Below are 26,072 nucleotides of genomic sequence, written 5' to 3' on the forward strand. Positions count from 1 at the left end.
TTTCATAAAAAGTGAAGTTAAAAATGACAACTTGTATGTTATACAGGGTTAAGAGCTTGGACTGGTTACACCAGTCCAAACTATTGAAGCTGATATAATGCCATTAGCACCCAGTGTTCTTTGTTAATAATAATAAAAATAATGATGGATTGCATTTATATAGCGCTTTTCGGGACCCCTCAAAGCGCTTTACAATACCACTATTCATTCACACTCACATTCATACACTGGTGGAGGCAAGCTACAGTTGTAGCCACAGCTGCCCTTGGGCACACTGACAGAAGCGAGGCTGCCATATTGCGCCATCGGCCCTTCTGGCTATCACCAGTAGGCTGTTGGTGAAGTGTCTTGCCCAAGGACACAACGACCGAGACTGTCCGAGCTTTATTTGCAGGGTTCAGGTTGTGCATACTGAGCATTTAACAGCATGTTCCCTCTATCTGTTTGTCCTTGTAGGAGCACCAAGGTGTCCTTTTATCTAAATGCTTCATTGAGCAGTTTAAAACCAAAACAATCCCAAACAGATTCCTTTTCGTAGTATTAACATTTTGATAAATCTTCAGCAAATCTGGAACTTTGGATTCTTTGGACCCAGACCGAGAGACTAGTTGGGGATTCCTTGGCAACGTCAACTCACTATGGAAGAAAGTGTATTTCCCCCTGCAGTTTGCAAGTGGTTACTACAGGTTGCTGTCTGTCGCTGGGTGATATCAGTGACAACAGAGTTGCTCCACAGAAATTCTCCTTGTGATTGCTAGCAGATTACCTAACCTAGGTTAGGGTTAGGGTTAGCTTGCATAGAAGATGATTGTTTGCAAACATTTGCTAACTAACCACAGAGCGGTTGTGAAACTAGGAAAAAATGTGATGCTGACCTGAAATGGAGTACGTTTACCTTCAAAGTAAAAGCTGCACCTTTTGAAACATGTTTTTTCAGTAGAAAGGACTGTGTGCAGCAACCAATGCATTTGCAGGGCGGTCTTTAATGCACCAACACATGCCTTCTTACAACCAATTTCATCTAGTAAGAGCTAGGAAGCTGCAACCACTTGCCAGTTGGTTGGAATTGGATTTTTCCTAAAAGACTGGCAGTTACAGCGGGTCACTGACCTGTCTGTAGGCCTGCATGATTTAGAATAGTTTGTTTTCAGGTTTATATTGATTAACCACTGAGTGAAATATTTTTTATTTTTAAGATTATTCTTTTGGCCTTTTATGGATAGAGACTGTGTATCTAGGGAGGGAGGTGGGGAATACTGCTGTCCCATCATACAGCATATGGTAAATGGCCAGTATTTGTATTGCACTTTACACTACATTCAGTCATCCACCCATTCACACACTGGTGATAGCAGCTACACTGTAGCCACAGCTGCCCTGGGGCGCACTGACAGAGGCGAGGCTGCCGGACACTGGCGCCACTGGGCCCTCTGACCAACACCAGTAGGCAACGGGTGAAGTGTCTTGCCCAAGGACACAACGACCGAGACTGTCGGAGCCGGGGCTCAAACCGGCAACCTTCCGATTACAAGGCGAACTGCCAACTCTTGAGCCACGATGGTAGCATATGATCATCTGCTCACTCACTGAGCTACACTGAGTAAAATAATTTTGCTGAAGTTTTGCTGCAGCTTCTTCCTAAAGTTTATGTTAAACATAATAGATTATTATCTCTATGACAATGTACTGAAGTAAATGTGTATCTGATGGTAAAATACAGCTTATTGTTTTGGCTTGTGGACTTTAACATCCTGTGAGTCAGAAAATTCATTTCTGTTTGGACTGTGAAATGGAGAAACCCTGCTGATAAACAGTACATTCACGGTCTGAGAATTCTTTTAGTTTCCTGTCATTATTGGAGCTAAAGTGCATACATTTTTTTGTGGTAAAAACTGCAAACACACACTGGGAGAAGTTCATGAATTTAGGTTTAAAAATAACAAGTTTATAAGGCTCACGTTCACGGTCTGGGAAATCTTTAAGAAGATTAGCAGAACCACTGGTTTCACTGCTCGCTCTTGAGCAATGTTAAGACTATCTGAAGTGGAGAGGGACATTCTACAGCCACACACACATGCGCAAGCACACACTTAGCCATGCAGATGGGCGTGGCAAGGTATGAAGAGTGGTTAGATGCTGGCAGCTGTGTTTATCTTGGTTCGATCTGTGGGTGGGCCTTCAGCCGTGTGGGAGCACCATAACTGCATTGTCAGAGTTGCGTATCTGCGAATGTTTACTTGGCGTTCTCCTCCGGATGTCCTCTGGGCTAATCAGATATTGTTCTTCAGCTGCAAGTAAACGAGCCATCTGTCTTTGACACGTCATGCTAAAGGTTTTAATATTTACACATTATCCGAAGTGGTGCACACTTTGTACATGTTTCTTAACCTCCATTGCTACTAATGCAGGTGGACTGCACTCTGCTTTCCCATCAGTGCAGTGTGTGGACCAGTGTCGGCTCATCTCAAATAGACGCGGACTGATTTATCAATCGGCAGATATTATTGGCCGATAGGCTTTAATCTTAAAGTAAAAAATGTTGGATGAAAAGTCAAAATGACAAGGTGAACATTATCCACAGTATTAATGCACATTTACCTTACAAAATAAAGTCCTGTTGGCGTTAGATAAATAAAACTGTATTGAATGCAGTTTGCCCATATACCCATTATGATCGTGAATATTATGGTAATTTGAAGTTTTTAAATATCCAGTTCAAAGAAATTATTAAAAGCCCCAAATTATCCTGACATTTATCCTCATACTGATTGAATTTGAGTTTGATTATTAAGGAAAGTGATTAACACAATGCCAGGTTACTTTCACTGGATATATATATGTGTAGTTTAAATCCAAACATCAGATATAAAACAAACAAAGACACAAAACTTTCTTCCACTGGGTAGCTAACCAACTGGTCACCTTTGAAGTTATAGATTTAATATTATTGCAGGCCAGCACATCATGTTTTCCTGCCCCCCAATTTGTAGCAATGAGCAGATGTTCACAAGATGTTTACTAAGAGTTTTAACTTAAGGAAACCAGTTGGTGTGATTAAATTCTGTAGGTTGTGGAGGTGGGATTCCAGCTTGTGCAGTTTAGACAAGGTGTTAGCTTTGTGGGTCTTTCAGTGAGATGTAGGCATGTAAACTAAACCGCTGTTTTCTTGTGTCCACAGGTATCCAACCGGACATTTAATTCCAGTTGGCCTGACCTCCCAGAGTGTTTTCAGCTCTCTGTTCTCTCATGGGTGCAGTGCATCTATCTGTGGGCTGTCAGCCCAATCTACATCTTCTGTCTCAAGAAGAACAAGAAAGGATACATCATGATGTCACTTTTGAACAGGTTCAAGACGGTGAGAGAGCATTTCATACACTCATCACTTTAGTTTATTATAGTTCAGTGTATGGTAATGTCACATAGTACACATTATTGTGTTTAAAACTAGTTGGGAGGTACTGCAATATGTGAGATTTTGCAAGATAATTCGTATATTCATGTCTATAAAATAAAAACCAGAGGGTCCAATACTGAACCATGTTAGATTCAACATTTATCTTTCATATATTCACGTTTAGTGTCTATAAATTGTACATTGTGTTCATTTATTTAAATAATTACTGAATAATATGTAATCTGTTTCTCATATATGGTATAACCGCAGTACAAAGAGGAGCATTTCATGTTCTATGAATGCAGTTTTTAAAGCCTCTTTTATGTGTTTGATTTCTAGTAACGTCCTGCAAACTAAGGTTGCACTAGAGTATATCAATTTTAGTAACCGAGTACTTTGTTTCTCTGTTTTAGATGGTTAAATGATTTTCAGGTTATCATACATGTTATCATATATCATCACATTAACTCGACCAGCAGAGAGCGTCTAGAACTTGAAGTATAAATAAATATATTACAAACTAACTAACGAACTAAACCAAGCACAAGACTGGCCAGAAATCTCCTCATATTTTGATGGCTTTGACTTCTGTGTCTTATTTCTTTGTTTTTATATAATTCAATGTTTGTTTTCTCTCCCTTCGTCTCTCGGTTTGCTCTCAGGCATTTGGCTTTTTGCTGTGGATTGTGTGCTGGATAGATCTTTTCTACACATTGCACGAGGGCAATCAGCCGCCCATCTACTATGTAACCCCACTCGTGCTTGGCATGACCATGGTGAGGATCATGTTTTATATATATATATATATATATATGTTTGTTTTTTTTTGTTGTTTTTTTAAGAATTATACAAATGTTTTTTTGCATATTCAAATACAGGCTGATGTAGGCCACATATACAAGAGATTAATATCTGAGTGATAAAAGATAAGAGTCACGGAGACTGGCTTGCCAAAATGACAGCAGCTGTTCGTGTGATGGATAAAGTGAAATAGCAACATGGGCAGTTAGCTTGCCTTCAGTGCTCCAGAGGTGTTTTTACATGACTGTAACAGAAAATCGAAGCTGACATTACACATCCATAACCAGCTTTGGCCAGTTAATGTGTGATCCGAATCTTTGTTCATGTTCACATGCACACACTCAAATACTGCGTGTGGGTGAAAGGCTGAAATCCTTTCTCTTAGCTTCTTCTAAGCAAGTGTAACTCGGCTATGAAGCACAACAAAATAAGTGAGTTTTGTGTAAACAGAAACGTCCACAGAGATGTGGAGGAGCCTGTATAGACAAACAATGTGACTCAGAGCTTAAGGAGCGGGAGGCCTCAAACTTTTTTTTAAATCATCTTAAGTGCAGTTATGGTCTAGAATAATAAAACAAAAGAGGAAAACGTAGCAATCACTGTGTAATTCTGTGTCCATTTCCTGCTTATGTCTGTCCGTGGGCCAAAGCTAAATTATTTGGTCTTTGTCAGGAAATCCAAAGGATCAGTATTTCAGCTATTTATTGTTTGATTTCCTGAAGTAACAAGAAGTGGGGAAACATTCCTGTATCGCTGTACTTCAAAGACACGGGTCACAAACGCAGAAATGTTTCTCCGATTGATACATTTAAGACATAATGCCACAGTAAAGACTTCCCTGTTTTTTGTAAAACAACAACAACAAAAAGAAAACCAAATGAAACTATGCAAGAGAAAAGGGTTTCTCACACTCATATATGCTACTTTGATTTGAAATCCCTGTAGTTGCATCATTCCACACTCATAAATGTACAGGGTTTGGCAGCAAAACTTTAGACTTTCTGATGGTTCAGCTTTTTTCAACTTGCAGTCATGGACACTATAGACACAATACAAGAGGGGTGTCCAACTCCAGGCCTTGAGGGCCGGTGTACTGCAGGTTTTAGATCTTACCCTGAGTCAACACACCAGAAGAGAATAGAGATGGCCGTAAAAATGCCATTAAAACAGTCAGCTTCAAATGGAAATTCTCTGAACTGATACAATTCACCCAAAAAAATACACAAAATATTGATAAAAGATATGCACAGTGCCCGTGAGACCATGAAATGAATCCTAGACTCCACACTGAAGCCTCTTTGCCATCATGTCAGACGTGCTAGATAACATGCTAGAATTTCACTCACTAACTGCAGCAGTAACTTTGTTGGTGGCCTTTTCTATTTGTCAGATAATGCCAATAAAATGCTCCAAAAACCATCAACACCACGGACACGTTTAAAACCTCTCTAAGAGCCTTACCAGCTACAGCTGCCTAACTTGGCAGACTTGCAGATAAAACAACTCCTAACTGTGTAAGCCTTGACAAATGAATGGGTGAGTTATACAAAAAAAAGACAATGATGCCAAAATAGTTGTTAAGTAAGGGAAATTAGCAGGTTGGTCAACACATGCTTTGGAGTGTTGTAATGTTTTAAAGTTGGGTGTTTTAACACAGGAGTCCATGGGACTGAGCGAGGCTCTGGAGGCAATTTTAAGAAATGCAGTTTTTGGTGCAATTTTTAGCTCATTTGGAGCTAATCAGTATCCCAGTAGTGCTTTCATTTGAGCCACAGATCAAGACAGACTGGAGGAGCGGGCATTGAGTTGGGTTTTCAATACCTGATTAGTTTACGAACTCATGTGCTTGATTAAAAGATACATTTTGTTGTTTATGAAAGGTCAAACATATATATTGTTCAGCTAATATACATTTTCCCATGTGGTTTAATGTTGTTAATGTCCAGTAAATGAATGATCTGTTAGACTGTTGATGTTACCTCTTTAAATCCCAAACTGTTAAAAACAAAATGCATCCATCAGTGTGATAAGTGCTCAGATGCAGTTATCTAAGATTGGACCAAATAAACCAAGATGCAGAAGTGAAGGTACTCTGGCACATTTCTGCACATGTGCAGAAATGTCCTTGTCACACTGGATACAGCTGGCAGTCTTGTGATAAACAGTTTACACCATCGTGAAGTTGTTGCAATTTCAAATGTCGCATGTCTTATTCCAAATCAAAACAGTTTTTTTTCCAGGACGTAAAAACAAATCTGAAACAGTTTCTGTTTCTTAAATCAGAATCAGAATCAGAATACTTTATTGATCCCTGGGGGAAATTATTTTTTGTTACAGTGCTCCATTTTAAACCAACATTAAGACAAGACAGACAATACACTAACTAAGAATAGTACAATATATACATATATATACATACATACATACATAAGTCACTCATAAATAAATAGTTGGAAAAGAAACATGTGTAGGCAGTAAAAGGAGAAAAGTCATATGCACTCTTTTTTTTTTTTTTTCCCTTTCTCCAAACAAATCCATTAACCAGGCCAGTGCTACAGACCTGAGGCCAGATACTGTGTAAATGGTGATACTGTATTTTTTTCCAGGTTCCTCTTAGACAGGAAAATTGTATTTCGTCTCCCCCTCCACAGCAGTGGAATGTTCCTTCACTTCAGTTGTTATTGTTGGCATAAATTTACTGTTTAGAGAAAGTTTTCTGGTGGAAAAGGTGATGAAATCCTTTAGAACCACTAAAAGTCGGACAAGCACACTGCAATGGTTGCCCAAAGTAAAATTAGACAGGAAGCACTGAAATGAAAAACGTCACGCAGCAGCAGGAAATGAAAAAGAAAAAAAGTGGACTGAAAAGATGAGAGAATCTTTTCAGTCAAAGACATTGAGGTTTTCAGTCTGCACTTTAAAAAGGAAAAAATCCTGAATGGTGAAAATAATGTAGCTGTGAGGTTTAAAGAGCTGGCCTTGTTGATTTGAGGTGAAAGAATTTAATAAAGGCAGAAAAATCCTTACAAAAGAAATCGACTGCTGCAGAACATTTTAATGATGACTTTGCTCATCCTCTGAAACTTTAGCACGTTTTTTGGTGTAGATGTTCATGAGTCTTTATGACCTTTGTGCCTTTTTTTATCCTGTGATAAATATTTGCCAATATTTGCTTGACAGACTAAGTTTAGACAGGAAAAAGGAAAAGTTTACTTGCTAAACACAGGTGAGTCACATCGGCTAAAAAAAGAAAAGGCTGTGTGTATGGACAGCATTGCAGTCCTAACATGCTTTTTTACATCTGGAAATGTGCAATAGTCTACTAGGATCCAAAATTTCATTATCAAAGGGTGAATGAGAAGATGTATGGATGCAGATGCACTTTCCAATTCACTGTCTGTGTAGCCACTGCACTAAAAAGACACCGGCTGTGCATAACTCCTGTAGGCGGACTAGAAAGTAGGATAACAAGAATGAGTAAGTGTACCGAATGTCCTGAATGAGGACATCCTCAAAGGAGCATGCAGCTTATTGGATTCTATCAGAGTTCATTTGCTCATTAATAGCTTAAATACTTATTTACGTTACACTGGGACTTGATGCAGCCTCTGGGTTCATCATCTGTCTGAAATCAGCTGTGTTAGTTTTTCTCCCTGTAAGCCAACTCTCTTCTGATTGGCTGCCCCTTGAAAACAGAAGATTTGAACAGTAGGTAGGTGGAGCTCTGATGTTATTATTTTAAATTTTGAGCATGTTTGATATAAGGATCCACCTCTGAAAAAGTCTAACAGAGGATGAAAAGCAAGTTACGCTTTCACTCTTAATTTAAAGACGGTCCTTAAATTGGTAATTAGCACGAGTTTGATCTCACTGTCTTTTTTAAAAGTCTGTCTTTACCTCTCCATCACCAGAAATAATGTAGCAGAAGCTGACTGAAAAGCCAGATAGGAAAACAGTGAAGCGGTCCTCCTGAAGTAAACTGCCCTGAGTGCTGCGGTTCCACAAGGAGCATATCTAACCCAAAGTTGAAACACTGACCCAGTTTGTGTGTGGTTTACCTCACATGCCCTCAGTTATTCTGTCATGGCTAATCTAATACCGTCTCTCCCTCTGCCCCTCACCCCTTCCCAATCCTTTTTCCTCTCTCTGTGTGTCACCCCCACCCCTTCCTTCCCTCTCAGCTGTTGGCCACATTTCTGATCCAGTTTGAGAGGTTACGCGGGGTCCAGTCCTCGGGGGTCCTCTTCATCTTTTGGTTGCTGTGTTTGCTGTGTGCCACCGTGCCTTTCCGCTCCAAGATCCTACAGGCTTCCAGCCAGGTGAGAACATGCCGTTGCCCTCAAATACCTTTTACTTGTCTGCCATCATCTTCTCTGCCTGGTGCCCTTTTTTCACCCGTCTGAATCTCCTTCCCCCAGTCTTGTTGTCTTAAGAGTTGTTTTGGAGTTTACAGTGGGTGGATGCTCTGGCAGGGGTTAGATCAGGGCACCACTAAGCAAAAAGGGAATAGTAGGCCTGTTGTTCCCAGTGTACTTATCTTACCTTCAGTGTGCACCGCTCACCAGCGGAGCTGCAGCTCACAGCAAACAAACCCTGCAGGGAGTATGGAGCTGCGGTGGAGACTGATGCAGAACAGTTGTTTGTAAGCGCTGCTGACCCAGTAGTTCTGCGAATTCTGGTTTTAACAATTGCAAGGCTCTAATCTGCAGGACTTGCATGACTCCCAGATAAGCTTCCCGTCCATGAGAAGGGAAATTGATTAGTGACCCATTAAACTGTTGTACTACAAAGGCTGAAAACTGCTGTTTTTACACAGTAAAGATTCATGTCAAAGTTGATTGCAAGTTGTGCACATGATGAAGAATGGTGCAGTTTATTGAATAATGCAAGATTTTAGACCTGAGTGTATTTAGTGTTATTTAAGGCAGCAAAAATCTATATTTGTTCATAATCATGGCGTTATGAATACGGAACAAAACTGCTCCTAATAAAAACTAGACTGTGCATTGCATTGCAGCATTTTTAATCTTTGTCTTTACTGGTTTGGTCCATTCTTACTATTTATAATCAGGTACCATACACTTGGTACTGCCTAGTGAGAATAGTGGACGATTTAGCTGCTGTACAGGCAGATGTTTCTGTTTGTGGCTGGTGTCGTTTAATACTCAAAAAGATGACCAGCCTCAGTGTTGGATATGAAAGGCTTTGATGTCTGATATATGTATGCACAAGTAATTCTTTTTTTCACGAGTTAATATTATTGTGGAGAACAGAGAATGGAATGACTGTCATGTGGGGAATGTTAATCTTGTATAAAATCTTTAAGTGATATACTTGTTTTCTGTTATAAAAAGGTCAAAAGCTGTGTTAACGTGCACGTAATGATGGGATTATAGTCAATAATCAGAGTAAGGCTTACCCCAATTAGCGTGTTTACATGGGTTCATATTCACATTTTTACATGTGGAGGATAATCAGATTTATGGCTAAATGTGTCCCCCCGTGACCCTCAACAAGGTTCTGTCTCATCTCTGTTTCTTGGTGCCAGCGTTGATCTCTCCTGATAGCTGCAACGTAGCGTGCTTTCTGAATGATAAATACAAATTCACTGCACCAGACAACATTCATGCGTTTGAGATCTTCAGATTCACATCTGTTGTGTTGGTTCATGGCAGACCATCTCTCTCCCCAACCAGTTGCGGCAGATGGCCCCGCCCCTCCCTGAGCCTGGTTAGATGGAGGTTTCTTCCTGTTGAAAGGGAGTTTTTCCTTCCCACTGTCGCCAAAGTGCTTGCTCATAGGGGGTCATTTGATTGCTGGGTTTTTCTCATGTATTATTGTAGGGTCTACCTTACAATATAAAGCGCCTTGAGGGGACTGTTGTTATGATTTGGTGCTGTATAAATAAAATTGAATTGAATAGTGGCAAAAAAGGGGGTGCCTGATTTTTGCAGACTTTTGGCTTTTGTGATACTTTCTCCTCTGTGTGGATGTTTAGTGAATGGAAAAGCCATTCTATTACCTTGTAGGGTTGTTTAGCCTTTGAACCAAATCCTAACCTCAGCACACTGCTGTGCTCACTGTGACAATGCTTATTTTAGCTGCCAGTAGTATTGTACTATTGTATACACATACAGATCCAACGGTTCTACCTCCATTCATATGTCAAAAGGTGTTTACATACGAATATCCTGCGGTCAGCTTCCATCCATTCATGCGAATGTTCCTAACACCCACACACTTACAACTCATGCTTACCTTTCTCCTGGATGATCGTAGCAATGCATGGGTGGGGCTGCCTGCTGCCTGACTGCAAGGGGTGAATTTTACATTCATCACCAAAGCATAGGACTTGAATAAGAATTTAAGGAAGGTTCTTTTTTAAATTTCCATTTACTTTGTCATAAAGCTGTAAAATTGCTGTAAGCAGTAACTCATATCATCATGTGTCACAAAGAACCTTTTGCACACAATGACAACACCCAGACACACCTGTGAATTCTGATATAGCTGCAGGTCTGAAAGGTGCAGTTGAGGAATAACATTGTTCATCTGTTAGAGGAGGTTATGACAGAGGGCCGCCCCTCCCTGAAGCCTGGTTGCTCTGGAGGTTTCTTCTTGTTAAAAGGGAACTGGACTTTCCAGTGTCGCCAAAGGCTTTCTCACAGGGGTCGTGTGAATGTTGAGGTTTCTATATAATATTGTTGGGTCTTTAGCTTAGGATTTAAACACTCCTTGAGGTGACTGCTGTTGTGGACTGGTACTTCAAGGACATGGTGTGTTTTCCAAAAAGCCATCTCATCCCAAAAACTGATAAACGCTGATGTCTTGGTGTCTGCGTGTGTGTTCTTGTTATACTTTACAGGGCGAAGTCACAGATAAGCTGCGGTTCACCACTTTCTACTTCTACTTCAGCATGGTGGTCTGTGAGTTCATTCTCTGCTGCTTCAACGAGAAACCTCCTCTCTTCTCCAATGTTGTCACTGACCCTGTGAGTCATCGGTCACAGTCCGCTCATAAATAATTTTTGTGTTTTCCTGCTCACACCATAAAGTCAGTGTTCTGAGTAGCTGAAAGTCTGAGCACGCTCCGGGGCAGCTCTGTGCTTGTTAAAGCAGGTCACACAGTCACACACTGAATTCAGTTGTTACTGGCTTCTCAGTATGTCCTCTTTATCCTCATTTAACCTCCCTGGTCTCATATTATGCGCACTCATCCTCTTTTCCCCTCCCCCAGAATCCTTGCCCTGAAGCTACAGCAGGTTTTCTCTCAAGGATCACTTTTTGGTGGTTCACAAGGTAAGCTAACATTGCTGTCTGCCACCAAACCAACCTCCACAGACCAACAGTTTGTGGTATACACTAAATGTTTTGGGGCTTTAAAGGCTCTGAGGTGTTCGTTTCTCCATCTTTAGACCCTGCTATTCATTTTTCAAGCAGTTTTTGTAGTTCTGTGAATATAGTAGGACGTGCTAGTCTGTTAAATCTTTAGTTTGGGGCTTTTTCTCAAGATGGATTAGCCCTCTTAAAACAAGAAAAATGTTTTAGGATAATTTAAGTCAATCTAATTTATTTGGACGTATCTCACTTAGCTTAGCCTGAGAGTCATTTGGCTTCATACTATTGTTGTTTAGATTAGCGCTAGTTTCTCCTTTCCTTTCTCCTTTTTTATTGCAGTGATCATAAACGCAGTGAAACTGAACAAGCAGTGTCGACTTACCTCGACCACAGCTGGTGGTAAAATGTAAAACGTTTGCAGTGATAAAAAACAATGAATGAAGAAGCTTAGAAATCGCTGTTACTTTTGCTGTTAGCTTGTTCCATGCTATGTTAGCTAATCCACAATTAATAATATATGTCATTATGTTAGTGGCTGTTTACACAGTATTCACTGTGTTCAAACATGCAGAATGATAAAAGTGTGATCTTTGTTCACATCTCTCATAGTGACTGCAATTGCCATGGTAATAAATAAATGTAAGGTCATCATAAACCATGCTAACATTCCTTCATTCATATTAGTGCTTCAACCCTTCAGTCCTCTTTTTAATGCACACATACTGTGGCTATATTATTTAGTATTGCTTGACCTCAACTTTACCTAAATGTAAGAGTTATTTACTCCTTCATTGTACAGTTTATTGGTTACAGTTTATTAGTTGTTTAATACCTTTTGAAGAAAAAAAAGAAATGTTGCTGGCACCGTTACTCCATGCTACAAATATTGTTTCCTGATAATTTTTCATGAATCACTGTTCAGCCAAACCTGTCACTGAAGAGTTTGTTTACTTACTATATCACATGATGTCAAAACATGGGGGTAGTTTGCACTGTGATTATAATTACTTAGTTCATAATGTAGCTTAAGCTTATTTAATACTGCAATATCATATTATTATTATTATTATTATTATTATTATTATTATTATCTGTTATTTTTGCATAGACATGCATCTCTGTGGGGGAAAAAAACATGAGGCCAGTTTCCGGTGAAATTCAATCCAGTTATACATAATGATCATTAGCTAATTCAGTAAACTCAATTAAGTATTTTTGAGGACAACATGTATTGGTAAGATGGCTCTGGGATAAAGAATTTTAGTGTTACATGTTGGCAATGAATCAAAGCAAACTAAACAGAAAAAAGAGGCAAACATGCACTTTAACCATTTAGATAATGTCTCATTTGTTTCAGTCAAACTTGTAGCAATGAATTGCTTTAATGTAACAGATTGAATTAAGTTGCTGCTTCTCTTTCCCAGTATGGCTGTAAAGGGCTACAAAATGCCCCTGGAGGCCAAAGACCTGTGGTCTCTGAACAAGCGCGATAGCTCCAAAGTCATGGTGCCCAGGCTCCTTAATGAGTGGGAGAAGGAGGAGGCCAAGGCAAAGTTAAGGTATGTTAAACTTAAAAGCTTTGAGCTACACTTCATTTCTTTGTGTTTTGCTTAAAATAAGACAGGCTTTGATGTCTTTTAAGGTGGTCTTACACGACAGTTCTCCAGGCTTCAGACTAAACCTGGAGAACTATCTTCAGTCACTCTCAAGGAAGATAAGCTGTGAGAAAAGGCTGCAGACTTATAACTAGGCTGAAAATCAGTGTCCATGGGTCCGATAGAGTGATGAATCCATATTTTAAATTCTTGCACTGTCATGGTTTGGGGCTGCTGGTGTTGGGGGTCATGAGAAAAAAAAGGTGGTCATACCAACTTGACTTTCAAGCTCATCAGAATTGTACAAACCCCTTTTCACTGGGATTCAACCGGCCTGATGAGCTGATGAAGTGTTGTTCTAAATGGGGAATAGTTAAAAGGCCTTGATCTGATGATTGGAGAAGGCTGATGCTAGAATAAGGTCTTAGCAATTTCAAAATGTTACTGGAAGCCAAGCAAGGACACAGACAATGTGTTGTTTTTGGCTGCTAACTCCAAAACCTTTTTACTTTGTCTTCCTGCAACACGCTGACTTTTCTGTTGTGTGCCTTTCTCTTGTTGTGCATGTATTCCTCTAGACCGTTTACATTTCTCCTGTTTGTCATTTATTCCGGCTGTCTGAGCAGTGAGCAGTCAGTGAAAACCTAAGAGTTCACATTTATAAACTAATTTGAATTTCTATAAATGCTTTCTTTGATCCACATAATGTGAATTTAAAAAAAGCCATAGCTGATTGTAGCCCCGGGCTCAGGCTTTCAAAGGAAGGGCAGATTTATTAGTTCTTTGTTAGACTAGAAAAGGGAAGGGATGTTGTCGTAGAGGGCAGAGCTCTTTGTGTATGGTTGTGCGCATGCAGGCGTAGGTTCATTCCTTTTTGCACAAGTGAAACTACTAGCGCCTTTCTTTTGTAACCCTAGCAGGAGGGTATCAGTATCTGAAGCTACCACACACCGTTTCTACTTTAAAGAGTTGTGGGAAACTCCATGCACACAGACTGCAGCAACAACTCACACAGAGAGCGTCTGCAGGCATCAGAGAGGATATACGAAATGCACTGCAACATTATAAAGGAAAGCAGCTCGTTTGTAGTAACGCTGCTCTGATGTTTCCTGTACGTTTGTGGAATATCTCGGGCTTTTACTGTCAGAGCTTGTGAGGATTAAGTCCACCTCCCGCTGCTCTGCAAAGTGAATGACTTTTCTCATATTAAGGATGCTGGATTCTATTCTTTTGAGTTTGTTCAGCTTCATGCAGGAGAAATTACTTTCCTTGCCTGCCGGCTGGGAACAGCATTCCAGCTACACGTTGTACCGCTTTAGCAAACACGCTTGACAACTTTGCTGAACTCCGACCTCTGTCAGGCTGCTTCCTCTTTCTGTGCAGTTTTCCTGTCTGTGCATTCTTCTTGTAAAATGAGAGGGAACAGTTTGGTTAGGGCCTTTTCAGTAGTGACCTGTAAACCTGTTTCATGTTAACAGTTGTTTACTGAACTGTAGTCTCCCTTTACTTCACTGCTGTAATCAGACTCCTGTGCTTTAAGCTTGTATTACACTTTGTGTAGTATGCTGAACAGAAGTTGTCTGAGCTTCTTTTGAGCAAATAATGCCATTAATACCATTTAAGCAAATGCAGCCACCAACAGCCACAAAAACTCTTAATGCTGTAGTTTTTGTTGTTGTTTTCTCCCTTTCCGATGTTTGCATCGCTGCTCGCCACTGGAAGGATCCAGGTTTGCAGAGGGAATCTGAAGTATGATTTGTTTATGCGGTATAATTTAGAGCTAAAACAGTTTAGCTACTGAACATTGGCAGTTGCTCTCATAGTGTGATTCATCAGCTATGGTAAATTATAGTCAGTACGTGACAGTGATTTACTGCTTTTCTGGGATTTTTTTTATTACATTTCCAGGGATTTAGTATCAACAGTTCACTGTACTTTACATTTAAGTTGAATCCTTTAATGGGTTACAGTGTCTTTGCAATTTAGGACTGAGTAGTCAGTCGTTTCCTCCAATGTTTGCCATAAACTGGCAAACATTTTTCTCATTTATAAACATCATCAAATCTGCAGCTAAACTAGCTTCAAATTGAAGAAATTTTGCTAGCAACCTGAGACGACGTCTAAAGGTCAATAATATTACCTCCTGTATCTTTTGTTGAACACTTTCCTAAATGCATTTGGTATTTTCATCAAAGGAAAGTGATTGGCTAAGAAAGCATTTGAAAAGTTTGTACAATATCAAACGGATATAATAGCAGTCACTTTGACCAAGAGAACAATTGACTTTAATAATAATGGATTGCATTTATACAGCGCTTTTCAGGGCCCTCAAAGCGCTTTACAATGCCACTATTCATTCAATTTCACCTTCACACACTGGTGGAGGCAGCTACGGTTGTAGCCACAGGGGGCAGACTGACAGAAGCGAGACTGCCATATCGCGCCATCGGCCCCTCTGGCCATCACCAGTAGGTGAAGTGTCTTGCCCAAGGACACAACGACCGAGACTGTCCGAGCCGGGGCTCGAACCGGCAACCTTCCGGTTACAAGACGAACTGCTAACTCTATGAGCCACGATCGCCCCAGTATTATGATCTGAGGTTTACGTTAGCATAGGTGGTAACCCTAACCACACCATAACCCTGTATTTGGGAGGCAAAAGGCAGAATTTTCATTTTTTTGGAACAAATGTGAATAGTTTTTTGATGTGTCAAAATTTACGCATTCTTATGGAGTTAGTTAGATTTAGTTGTTGGGGTTGGACCTCAGACGGTAAAGCTATTTAAATCCAATGATAGTCAGGAGCTCTGGCAGTTTAATTTACTTTTTCGAAACTCATATCAAATTATTACTAGTAATTGTTTTGAAATATTTTAAAAATCTGGAGACAAATATTTTGCGAGCACAGCACACAAATGGAAAATCTTCTAACATAAGACCTGTAATGCCAAAGATGTATGAGATTTCATGTGAAGCGCAGCATCTTCTCGTTTCTGATCTGTGCCTGTGCCTAGCATGTGGCTTTAACGAAAGCCAGTGCTGACCCTGAAAGCCTGCTGAAAGGGTTAGCAAATGTTAAATATTTGGCAGAGGGAGTCAGACACATAACATGCTGCTTTATCAGTATGAGAGTGCCACTTTCTGCTGCTGTAGTTAAACAGTCAGGATATGTGTCATTAAAGAAACTTAAGTTAGACTTTTCCTTCCAAACATTTTGATCCAAATTGTTGTGCCAATTATCTGTTCACAACAGATGTTATTCAGAAAAAAGCACCTCTGAATCTTGAGTAACATGTTATCTTGGCCTCACATGATTCAATCACTATGCTTGGGTCCTGGTGAAGGTCCAGTGCAAAAGCCTCTTTCTGCCTAGTTCAGGGGTTTCATCCTGTTACTGGGGAGTCTTCCTCCCGAGTGCTTGCTTCTAGGAGCCATCTGATTGTTGGGTTTTTTTGTATTATCATAGGATCTTCACCTTACAATATAAATCGTGAGGTGATGATTTGGTCATGATTTGGTGCTATATAAATAAAATGTAATTGTATTGAATCTCTTGCTCTTTTTCTTTCATTCCCATCCTAAATACCCAAATCCTCCCCCCTACAGTGAAGAGAGTGTGGCTAGCCAGGCTACGTACGCTAAGCCCCCGCCGTCAACCACCAACCACATCTCAGGAGGAGGAGAAGGCGAAAGCAGCCCAGAGGAAGTAGAGGTGCTGCTGTCCAGTAAGAAAGTCGCGCACCAGCCATCCTTCCTTCGCGCCCTCGTCAAGGCCTTTGGACCCTACTTTCTGATTGGCTCAGGCTACAAGCTCCTGCAGGACATCATCACCTTTGTCAACCCACAGCTCCTGAAGTAAAGACAAAGATTCTACTCTACTGTTGCGTGCTCTCTTTACTACAGCACACAAACAACTATTGTTCCAGTGTTGTGGAATACCATTTCCAGGACACATTTTTGCATGCTGCGTTTGTGTTTTTGCATTTCGGTCTTCTTTATGCAGAGCATGTTAGCTGTCTATATTTAAAGGCGTACACTGACCTTGTTCAGGATGCAAACTCCTCATGTAAATATGTTTCCTCTTTATGCCTTTAGTAGCCCAGGGTGCAAATTCAATGATAGGAGTCTTTCTCAGAAATCCTTATCACTGTGTAGATAAGCTGTCAGAGATGGCTTCCCAGATAGTTTTCCTGCATGTGTCTTTTGTGGGACTGATGTGTTTGAACATTCCGTCCTGACACTGATGTATCATTCTTACTTGCGGCACAGTGGGGGGAAATTTTAATTTCAAATTTTCTGTCCTTTTATTTGACAGTTATCTTTTGATAAGACAGCTTTTTCATTTATTTTTGTAGTATGCCCAAGTAAAATCCTAACTTAATGTTAAAGTTCCAGCCTCTCCTCTATGGAAAAATGGATCTCAGGATTTAATACGATGCCTTATATGTAAAATAGAAAAACTAATTTTGAGCCATTTTTGGAAGTTAATACCGTCTGAGAAAGAGAGGGAAAAAAATAGTGAAGGGAAAACTTTACAGTCCTTCCAAACATTCATTAGAATGTCGGTGGTAACGCCATCCAGTGATTCCTATTTATATTTTATATGTACAGCATGTTTCCTTTCACAGAGATGCTGTTGTTGCTTGTTCCAAATTTTGTCATGTTACAGTCTTTTTCAACATTTAATAAATTCATTGCTCTGCTAAAAATTCTACACACAGTTCCCATGATGACAAAGTGGGCAAAAACTTTGCTTGGAATTCTTTTAAATTTACTAAAAACGGAAAAAGTGCATAAAACATGCACATAAGAATTAAAAGCCTTTGCTCAGTACTTGAAGCACTTTTGGTATCCTCAGTGACAGCCTCAAGTCTTTTTGAGTATGATGCCACAAGCTCAGCACACCTTTCATTCTTGTTTGGAGAACCTCTCAAGCTGAATTGGGTTGGATGGAGCGCATCAGTGCCCAGCTAGTCACTGACTGGGCCACTCATTCACAGAGTGGTCTCAAAGCCATTCCTTTGTTATCTTGGCTGTGTACTTAGACTCATTGTTCGTTTGGGTGAAAATCCTTTGTTCCAGTCTGAGGTCAGGAGTGCTCTGGAGCAGGTTATCATCGAGGATGTCTCAGTACATGTCTGCATTCATCTTTGCCTCGACCCTGACAGGTCACTCAGGTCAGCAGGAACCTTCATCATGGGGTATTGTGTACATAATTTTGTGGTAATGAATTTAGCTCATTTTGGAAGAAGGCTGTAACTGGACAAACTGTGGAGCAAGTAAAGAGCGCTCTTCAGATGCACTGTATTTATAATCAAACTTGTAAAAGTGGTTTCTAAGAGTATAACCACAGTAATAACAAAACCCTTAACCAGAAGAAGCAGTTGCCACACACTTAAACATTAAAGACAACTATTTTGTCCCTCATGTTCAGCTTTGACATGCCATTGAGCCCTTTACTGGTTTATATACTATGCTATACTATGAAAAATCTACTGTTACAACAGGATGTACCTGTCATTCTAGCTCTGGCCTTTAAGCTGCCTTTACATACTGTAATCACCCATGGAAAGAGCAGATAATCTGCAGATTAAGTGTATCTATCTCAGGTTAAACAGGTTCTGTTATTTGTCCCTATAGCACGAAATAGCAGTCCTTCTGGAATGCGACATTAGGGAAGTTAGGGAGTGTCAGGAATAAGTGAGTTTCTGATATATAGTATGTAAAGCTTTAAAGGTGACATGCTAAGCTAAATAACGTGTGTCCTGAGTCGCTAACTCAAAAAGATACAAATAAGTCTGTAGCTTTAAAAACTTTGCAAGACTAATGAAGTAAAATGCACGAAAAGTTAAAACAGACTAGAGTTTTGGTTTAGCTGAGATTTCGGGGAACGTGACTCGCCTTGAGGGCAAAAGCATGAGCACAGTTTGAACAAAGGAGCTTCAGGTGATTGTCGGAGGACATTCCAAGTCTCGTGAGCCTCGTGACTTCTGTGTCCTCGTAACGGTGTCAGAGGACGGCTGATTAAAGAACATGTTTGATTTGGTCTGATTTCAACAGGCGAGCACAGAAGAAATTAGAGGCCTGGGAAACAGTGGTGTGTTGACACACTCACACCATGAGTCAACAAAGCCGCTAAGGTCTCTGCTAATAGTAACACTCTTTTGTGAATGCCAGACTTTTTTTTTTTAATCTTTTTTTTCAGGTGTTGAAGGTCAGCAGTTCTCCCCAGTATTTTAAGGCCATAGTTAAAGAACAGATGTCTGTACAGTCCAAACTGTAGGATACCTGGATCATAGTGCGCTAAATGACACTAACATTTTGCAGTGTGTGTCTGCATGGATGGAGGATGGAGGGCTTACACAGGAGTTTACACTTTTGGTTATTTCAGCTTCATGTGCTTTAATCAAATGATTCCTCTTCTTTATCTTTCCAGGATGCTGATCTTGTTCATTAAAGAAAAAGATGTTCCTAATTGGTGGGGGTACACGCTGGCCTGCCTTATGTTCTTCACGGCCCTGCTGCAAACCCTCATACTCCACCATCAATTTCAGTACTGTTTTGTCACTGGCATGAATGTGCGCACTGCTGTCATCGGAGCTATCTACAGGAAGGTATGCAGGAAACGATCCCATTAGATTTTTTTTTTGTTCTGCAAACAAATTACATTCATATTTAAATTTAGAAGGGAGAAATCAATTGCTTCATAGAAAATATTCTTGTGGTGTTAAGGGTTTTGTTCCCTGATCTTCTGTTTTGCTTGTTTTTTTTTTTTTACAGGCACTAGTGATAACTAATGCAGCCAAGCGTTCATCTACTGTGGGAGAGATAGTCAACCTGATGTCTGTGGATGCGCAGAGGTTCATGGATCTGACCACCTTCCTTAACATGCTGTGGTCTGCCCCTCTTCAGATTATGCTGGCACTATATTTCCTCTGGCAGGTACATGCACAGATTGTATTTCTGTTACACTGAGTCTTCTCCTTATGCCAAGGGGACTTTATTTAATGCACTCATGAGAATAACAGCTAAAATTTACTGTAATTCGGAAGCTGTCTGACCATTGTCGGTCACTGAGATCATCTTCGTCATCTTCCAAGCTATGACTTCCATTCAGCAGCCTGTCAGAAAAATTTGTGGTTTGTTTGGTAAGAGAGCCTCCTCAACCACCACAAAGGTGAGGACAGGTAGGAAGTGAAGGGCTCAGGAGGAGCTGACCAGGCAGAAGAGCCGCTGCGGCAGACTTTGGTGTTGGCAACAGCATGCCAATACCATGATGCAACAAAACCTGGGAAGAAGAAAGAACCCAGTTGGTTTAGGAAGGAATCTGAACAGGGGTGGAGGAAACCTGCACAGCTAGAGACAGACTGTGACAGCAAGGGGTGTGGGCTCAGTGGGAGAAGGGAATGGACTGGAAGGTCTCGTGGTCAGAGCTGTGGCAAGCTGAGCCACACTGGATCAAGTTCTTTATCCAGTCAGTCTACAGTTTCCTCACCAGACCGTGGGAGGTAGTGGTTATCCAGGACCTGCCACGTTTTTATTTACACACAGGAGAGTTCTTCTTTATTTTGTATCATAAATTTAATCATTTGCTGACTCTTGTTTATTTTACAGATCCTCGGTCCATCTGTGCTTGCTGGGGTGGCTGTTATGATCATGCTGATCCCTTTTAATGCATTTATCGCTATGAAGACTCGAGCCTATCAGGTATTTCAGTGTAAAACAAACAGAATGAGACATTCACACAATTGATTTGCTTAAAAATAAGTCCCCTTTGTGTTTTAAGTATCAAAATTCACAAGTAAAAACAGCTGGTCTCACCATCATCGTCAGGTGGAGCAGATGCAGCACAAAGATGCTCGTATCAAGCTGATGAACGAGATCCTGAACGGCATCAAAGTCCTCAAGCTGTACGCGTGGGAGAGCTCCTTCAAAGAAAAGGTTCTGGCCATTCGGCAAAAGGAGCTTATCGTGCTACGCAAGACGGCCTACCTCGGAGCACTGTCCACCATGGCCTGGACCAGTGCGCCTTTCCTGGTAGGCTTCCCCCAAAAAACTCAAGAAACTCATGAAGTAAAGTTGACTACACAGTAAATCTAAACAGGATGAAAACTTGTTCAAATTTGACAGTTTATTATTATGACACCACTACAGGTTTCAGCACAGCTTTTTGTCTGTTATGGTTTGTTAATAAAAGCCTTGACAAAGAGCTTTGTCAGTTTCTAGGTCAGTTTTTAAAGTCATATTTTAATAACTTTACTGGTTGGAAGCTGCTTTACATTAACATGACTTTCATTTCCAACTTGTATAAGAATGTCACATGTTGGCATTATTATTAGGAAGCTCCTCGTTAGGGGGTTTTAGGCCTTGATATGAAAATATTTGGATTAAGATTATTTGCAGATACGATCACACTAACCCCATTTGTTTGTTTAGCATTTACAGTTTAATTTACATACACATAATTTACTCGAATGATTTATGATGAGTCTAAACATCTCCCATCAAAGTTTGTTAAGCAGTCTGAAAAGCTCTGGATAAACCTACAGTGACTAAGTATTCTGGTGCACTTGGAGCCACCACAGAAAGTTTGTGTCCTAATTGCGAAAGGCTAAAATATTAAGAAAAGTGTGATTTTTGAGACAATATTGGAAGAACCAGAGTGCTTCTAGTGCTTCGACTTTCACCACTCAGCAGGCGTCTTTCTGCAGCGGACTAACAAAACCACAGGAAACTGAACTGAAGCACGTGTATATATACACATGGCCTTACCCTGAGGTCAAGTTTCTGTGCAAAGAAGAAAGGAGAAAAGTCTTCATATGGTGTGTGAGCAGCGTTTCTTTTCACATGTGCTCATGCCTGCAATTGTTATCTTCTTTAGGTCACATTTTGTGGACGCATGTTTTATTAGTTGGGTAAATGAGCACTTCAGCCTTAAAGGTGCTGTTGATATTTAGATCCTTGCTGAGTCACTGACTGTCTGGCATCACGGCTCTGCCTCCTCTCTGCATTAAACCGATGAACCTTGATGTCTGAGTGGTCTGCTTTTCCCATGTGTTTCCAGGTTGCCTTGACAACATTTGCCGTGTATGTAACTGTGGATGAAAAAAACATCCTGGATGCGGAGACGGCCTTCGTGTCGATCTCGCTTTTTAACATCCTTAGGTTTCCCCTCAACATGCTTCCCCAAGTCATCAGCAGCCTGGTACAGGTGGGAACCTTTTTCACGTCCTGCGCTGTGTTCGTGTTTCGGGTTTTCTTTAGCAGAATTCATTGCATGCATCTGTTTATTCTACATCTCAGGCGAGCGTCTCATTGAAGCGAGTCCAAAATTTCCTGAGTCATGATGAGCTGGATCCAGATTCCGTAAACAGGAGCAACACAGTCACAGGTGAAATTAAACACTTGGATTAACTTGTCAAAACTTTGCTTTGTCTAGTCATTTAGATTACATTATGCTTGAGTGCAAGTTCACTGTTTTCTTTTTCACCTAGTGACTCCTGCCTGGCCAGTTCTTGGATGACTTGGATTTTTTTTCTCACTTGTGTCATTTTGTTGCTCAACAGAGTTTGCAGTCACGGTTGTCAATGGGAAATTCACGTGGGGCAAAGACGACGCTCCTGTTCTACACAAGTATGCTACGAAAGCCACACATTGTATTTTTATATTCACCGTATTTGTTTTAGTAAAATATTTGATTGTGTGCTTGCAGTATTAACGTGATGGTGCCCCAGGGCTCCCTGCTGGCTGTGGTGGGCCATGTTGGCTGTGGGAAGTCTTCCCTGATCTCAGCATTACTGGGTGACATGGAAAAAGTGGAGGGAGAGGTTTCTGTTCGGGTAGGAATTCCCCTAGTGTTTTTTGAATAACATACCGGGAAGCAGCAGGTGGTTTTGACCCAGTTATTGCAGTTTTCCTTCCTGTAAAGTTTCGCCATTTGATATTTTCGTGTGAAAGCTGGATCAGTTGGCCAGATGTAAAATGAAACGGCTCGTGTTTAATGATCAAATAGTTGTCATCAAATTTTTTTGCTCCTTTTGACGCAACTTACTTACTAAAAAACTCTGATAAACTCAATAAACTCGTTTTTAGATATTTGTCCTCTGAAAAGATGCGTTTATTTACTACTGCCAAGTGACAAATAAACAAAACAAAACAGACAAAACAAGCATTTTCAATTTCCCGAATATCGCTGGCAGAATGAACATTAATATCTGAACTTCTACAAATGTTTTTCATTTTATTGAATGTTGATATTTGCATAAACCTCCAGTTTATGTCTGAAATGTTGCAGGTAAACATCAACACAGATACTGAAGAATGAAAAAAACGACTGTAGCCATTGTGCCTAAAATTAATGACGCTCTTTGATCTTTGTGGTTCAGTAACAGTAATGGTGGGAAAATGGACGGTCACCGTGACGACACTATGCAGCTGCTTTAAAACCAGACGTCAAGCACGAGGAGTGGCTCTGACAAGTTGCTCTGTTTTAGATAAAGGACACAGAATATACTGCAGCCCATAAAGTCTTCAGGAACCTTTTTACCAAGATTACAAAGCAAATGAGCTGAGGGCCGCTCCCTAAAGGTTTCTCCATAAGGTTGCCCCGTGCTTTTCTTTGAAAATGATGCAGGTTTATGGGACTTGGCTTCAATTTCTCATCTTTTAAACATTTTTGTTAATTAAAAACAGTCTACATAATACATTTAAGACCATTATTAACATAAACATGTATTTAATATATGGGTACATTCATTCTTTAAAATATTGCAGACAGCGTTCATAAGAGTTTGACATTTTGGGAAAAAAATGAGGAGAGCTAGCAGTCTCTTAGCTTAGCTTAACTTAGGCTCAATTCTGGAAGTAATAAGTAATAAAATATAAAATCCAGTTAGACAAAAAGGAAGTTATAACTTAGTACTGTAAAGCTTAGTCTTGAGTAGAATATATGTGTATATTATTTTGCTTAACGTTACATTTAAAAAGGGCACATCAGTCCTATTGCAGTGGGAATCATTTCTAGAAAATGTGGCATGGTTTATTCTGATAATAAAAGGTTTCCTATTTGAGGAAGTGAGAAGAACCTGGTTGTCTGTCTCTATCCTCAGGGGTCAGTGGCTTATGTACCTCAGCAGGCCTGGATACAGAACGCCACCCTGCGGGACAACATCCTGTTCGGGAACCCGTACAATGAGCAGAAATACAATTCTGTCCTGGAAGCGTGCGCCTTAACCCCAGACTTGCAGGTGCTGCCTGGAGGAGACATGACTGAGATAGGAGAGAAGGTACAGAAGCACAGGGAGCGAGTTTAGTCTCCTTGATTTTAATTTTTAATCTCTTTCTGCATCTGTTTTATTTCCAATTTTCTCTCAGCACTTGTTGATGACTTTCATCAAAGATCTCTCCTGAATTTATTGGATACTCGTTGCTAATGTAATCAGGCTTCTGATTCGAGGAACTCTGATATAAATTCAGCCTCGGCCTTTTTATTTGGTTTTTGTCCTGCAGGGCATCAATCTGTCTGGTGGTCAGAGACAGAGGGTGAGCCTGGCTCGAGCTCTGTACAGTGATGCTGATGTCTATCTGTTGGATGATCCGCTGTCCGCGGTGGACGCCCACGTGTCCAAACACATCTTTGACAACCTGATCGGCCCAGAAGGGGCTCTGAAGGGCAAGGTGAGGAGACTCTAAACTCAACTTCTGTCCTGGTTAGTTGATGATGTAAAGGTTCTCTGTAAACAACACAACCAGTAAATATGACATGAATCTTTGTCCTATTATGTTGTAAATGAACTGCTACTTTCGGCTCAGTTTTACTGCTGAAGTCTACTACTACTAAGTGTCATTCACCCAGTCACACACAGCGTTTTATCTAATATTTGCATACACTCACACTCCGTTCAGTAACTTACACGCCGATACTTCCAACACATGGCCTGGAGGAGCTGGGCATCGATCCACCGGCCTTCTGTTGGTGGACATCAGGTGGTTGTCTGGCTCTGTGCCGGAATGCGACCGTTAGAGTCTGAACAGTTTCATGTACTTGTATTTATGTAGTACTTTCCTACTCTTCCTGACCACCCAAGTGCTTTAGACTACCATTATAAACTTCTGCAGTTCAGTGTGAAACGGACAGCCTCGCAGAGCTGTAATTTTATCAGAAGAGGAAGTTGTGTCTTATCTTTCTACTGGACAGGAAGTTTTATGAGGTTTGATCACTTTCCAATCTGCTGATTTTTCATATTTATGACACCAGTTTGTAAAAAGAGTAACTTTGTGTGGCAGCGTTCTGCTGGAAGTAGTCATATTCAGAAGTTACTGAACCTGACTAACAGCTGGCCTTCAGGTTTTCTTTATTTATATACTGTACAATGCAGTATTTAATATAGTATGTACAGTTGTATCTTTTTCTCCCTCATTAGTAAGATGCTACTCACTGTTCTCTGCCGGTTCATTAGGTTTTTTTGGGTTGTTGTTTTTTCCTTCTCTCTTTTGTTACTTTAAAGAGAACTATGAACCAAAAGTGCATTCAGCTAAATTGTAATGGCTGTAGCTTTTAAAAGTAGGAACAAGAACCTAAAAAGTACACAGCGGTTCAATATTTTTTTTTAAAAAAAAGAGGGGAAGGGTGTGGAGACCTCTGCCTTTTGGTGAAATTAAATGCAGGTGTTTCCTGTCAGGTGTGAGTGTGCGTCCTGTATTTATTTAAGAAACAGGGATGTATGAAAAGGAGAGTTGAAAGGAAATTATGAGTGCATGCACACATATCTCTGAGCTTCCCAGAAGATGAGTTGTTGTGATAATCTTCTGAGATTCAATCGTCACACATGGCTTTGTCACCTCAGTGCTTTCTAGGATTAAATTGCTAGAAGTTGAGAGAAGTTTATTTTTGGCTCACCTGCTTCCCATCACCCAGATTCAGCAAATTCAGGATGTTTTTCCTCC

General features: G+C 40.4%; 1 protein-coding gene across 2 annotated transcripts in view; it reads left to right on the top strand.

Annotated features, from left to right (window-relative positions):
* Positions 1 to 26,072, top strand: part of abcc3 (ATP-binding cassette, sub-family C (CFTR/MRP), member 3) — a 54,879-nt gene that overhangs the window by 14,545 nt on the left and 14,262 nt on the right. For both annotated transcript variants that reach the window (XM_085465511.1, XM_085465512.1), the window contains exons 2-18: positions 3,179 to 3,355; positions 4,057 to 4,170; positions 8,377 to 8,514; positions 11,061 to 11,186; positions 11,432 to 11,493; positions 12,957 to 13,091; positions 16,734 to 16,982; positions 19,564 to 19,741; positions 19,908 to 20,069; positions 20,742 to 20,834; positions 20,961 to 21,164; positions 22,192 to 22,338; positions 22,431 to 22,518; positions 22,694 to 22,760; positions 22,840 to 22,966; positions 24,236 to 24,412; positions 24,636 to 24,803. In XM_085465511.1, coding sequence (XP_085321637.1) covers positions 3,179 to 3,355; positions 4,057 to 4,170; positions 8,377 to 8,514; positions 11,061 to 11,186; positions 11,432 to 11,493; positions 12,957 to 13,091; positions 16,734 to 16,982; positions 19,564 to 19,741; positions 19,908 to 20,069; positions 20,742 to 20,834; positions 20,961 to 21,164; positions 22,192 to 22,338; positions 22,431 to 22,518; positions 22,694 to 22,760; positions 22,840 to 22,966; positions 24,236 to 24,412; positions 24,636 to 24,803 — 2,412 coding nt within the window. The remainder of the gene's footprint in view (positions 1 to 3,178; positions 3,356 to 4,056; positions 4,171 to 8,376; positions 8,515 to 11,060; positions 11,187 to 11,431; positions 11,494 to 12,956; positions 13,092 to 16,733; positions 16,983 to 19,563; positions 19,742 to 19,907; positions 20,070 to 20,741; positions 20,835 to 20,960; positions 21,165 to 22,191; positions 22,339 to 22,430; positions 22,519 to 22,693; positions 22,761 to 22,839; positions 22,967 to 24,235; positions 24,413 to 24,635; positions 24,804 to 26,072) is intronic.

Source organism: Copadichromis virginalis, linkage group LG8 (genome assembly GCF_057382275.1).
Source record: "Copadichromis virginalis isolate Kocher_CV1m ecotype Utaka linkage group LG8, C_Virginalis_male_GT1.1, whole genome shotgun sequence".
In the NCBI taxonomy this organism is placed as follows: Eukaryota; Metazoa; Chordata; class Actinopteri; order Cichliformes; family Cichlidae; genus Copadichromis; species Copadichromis virginalis.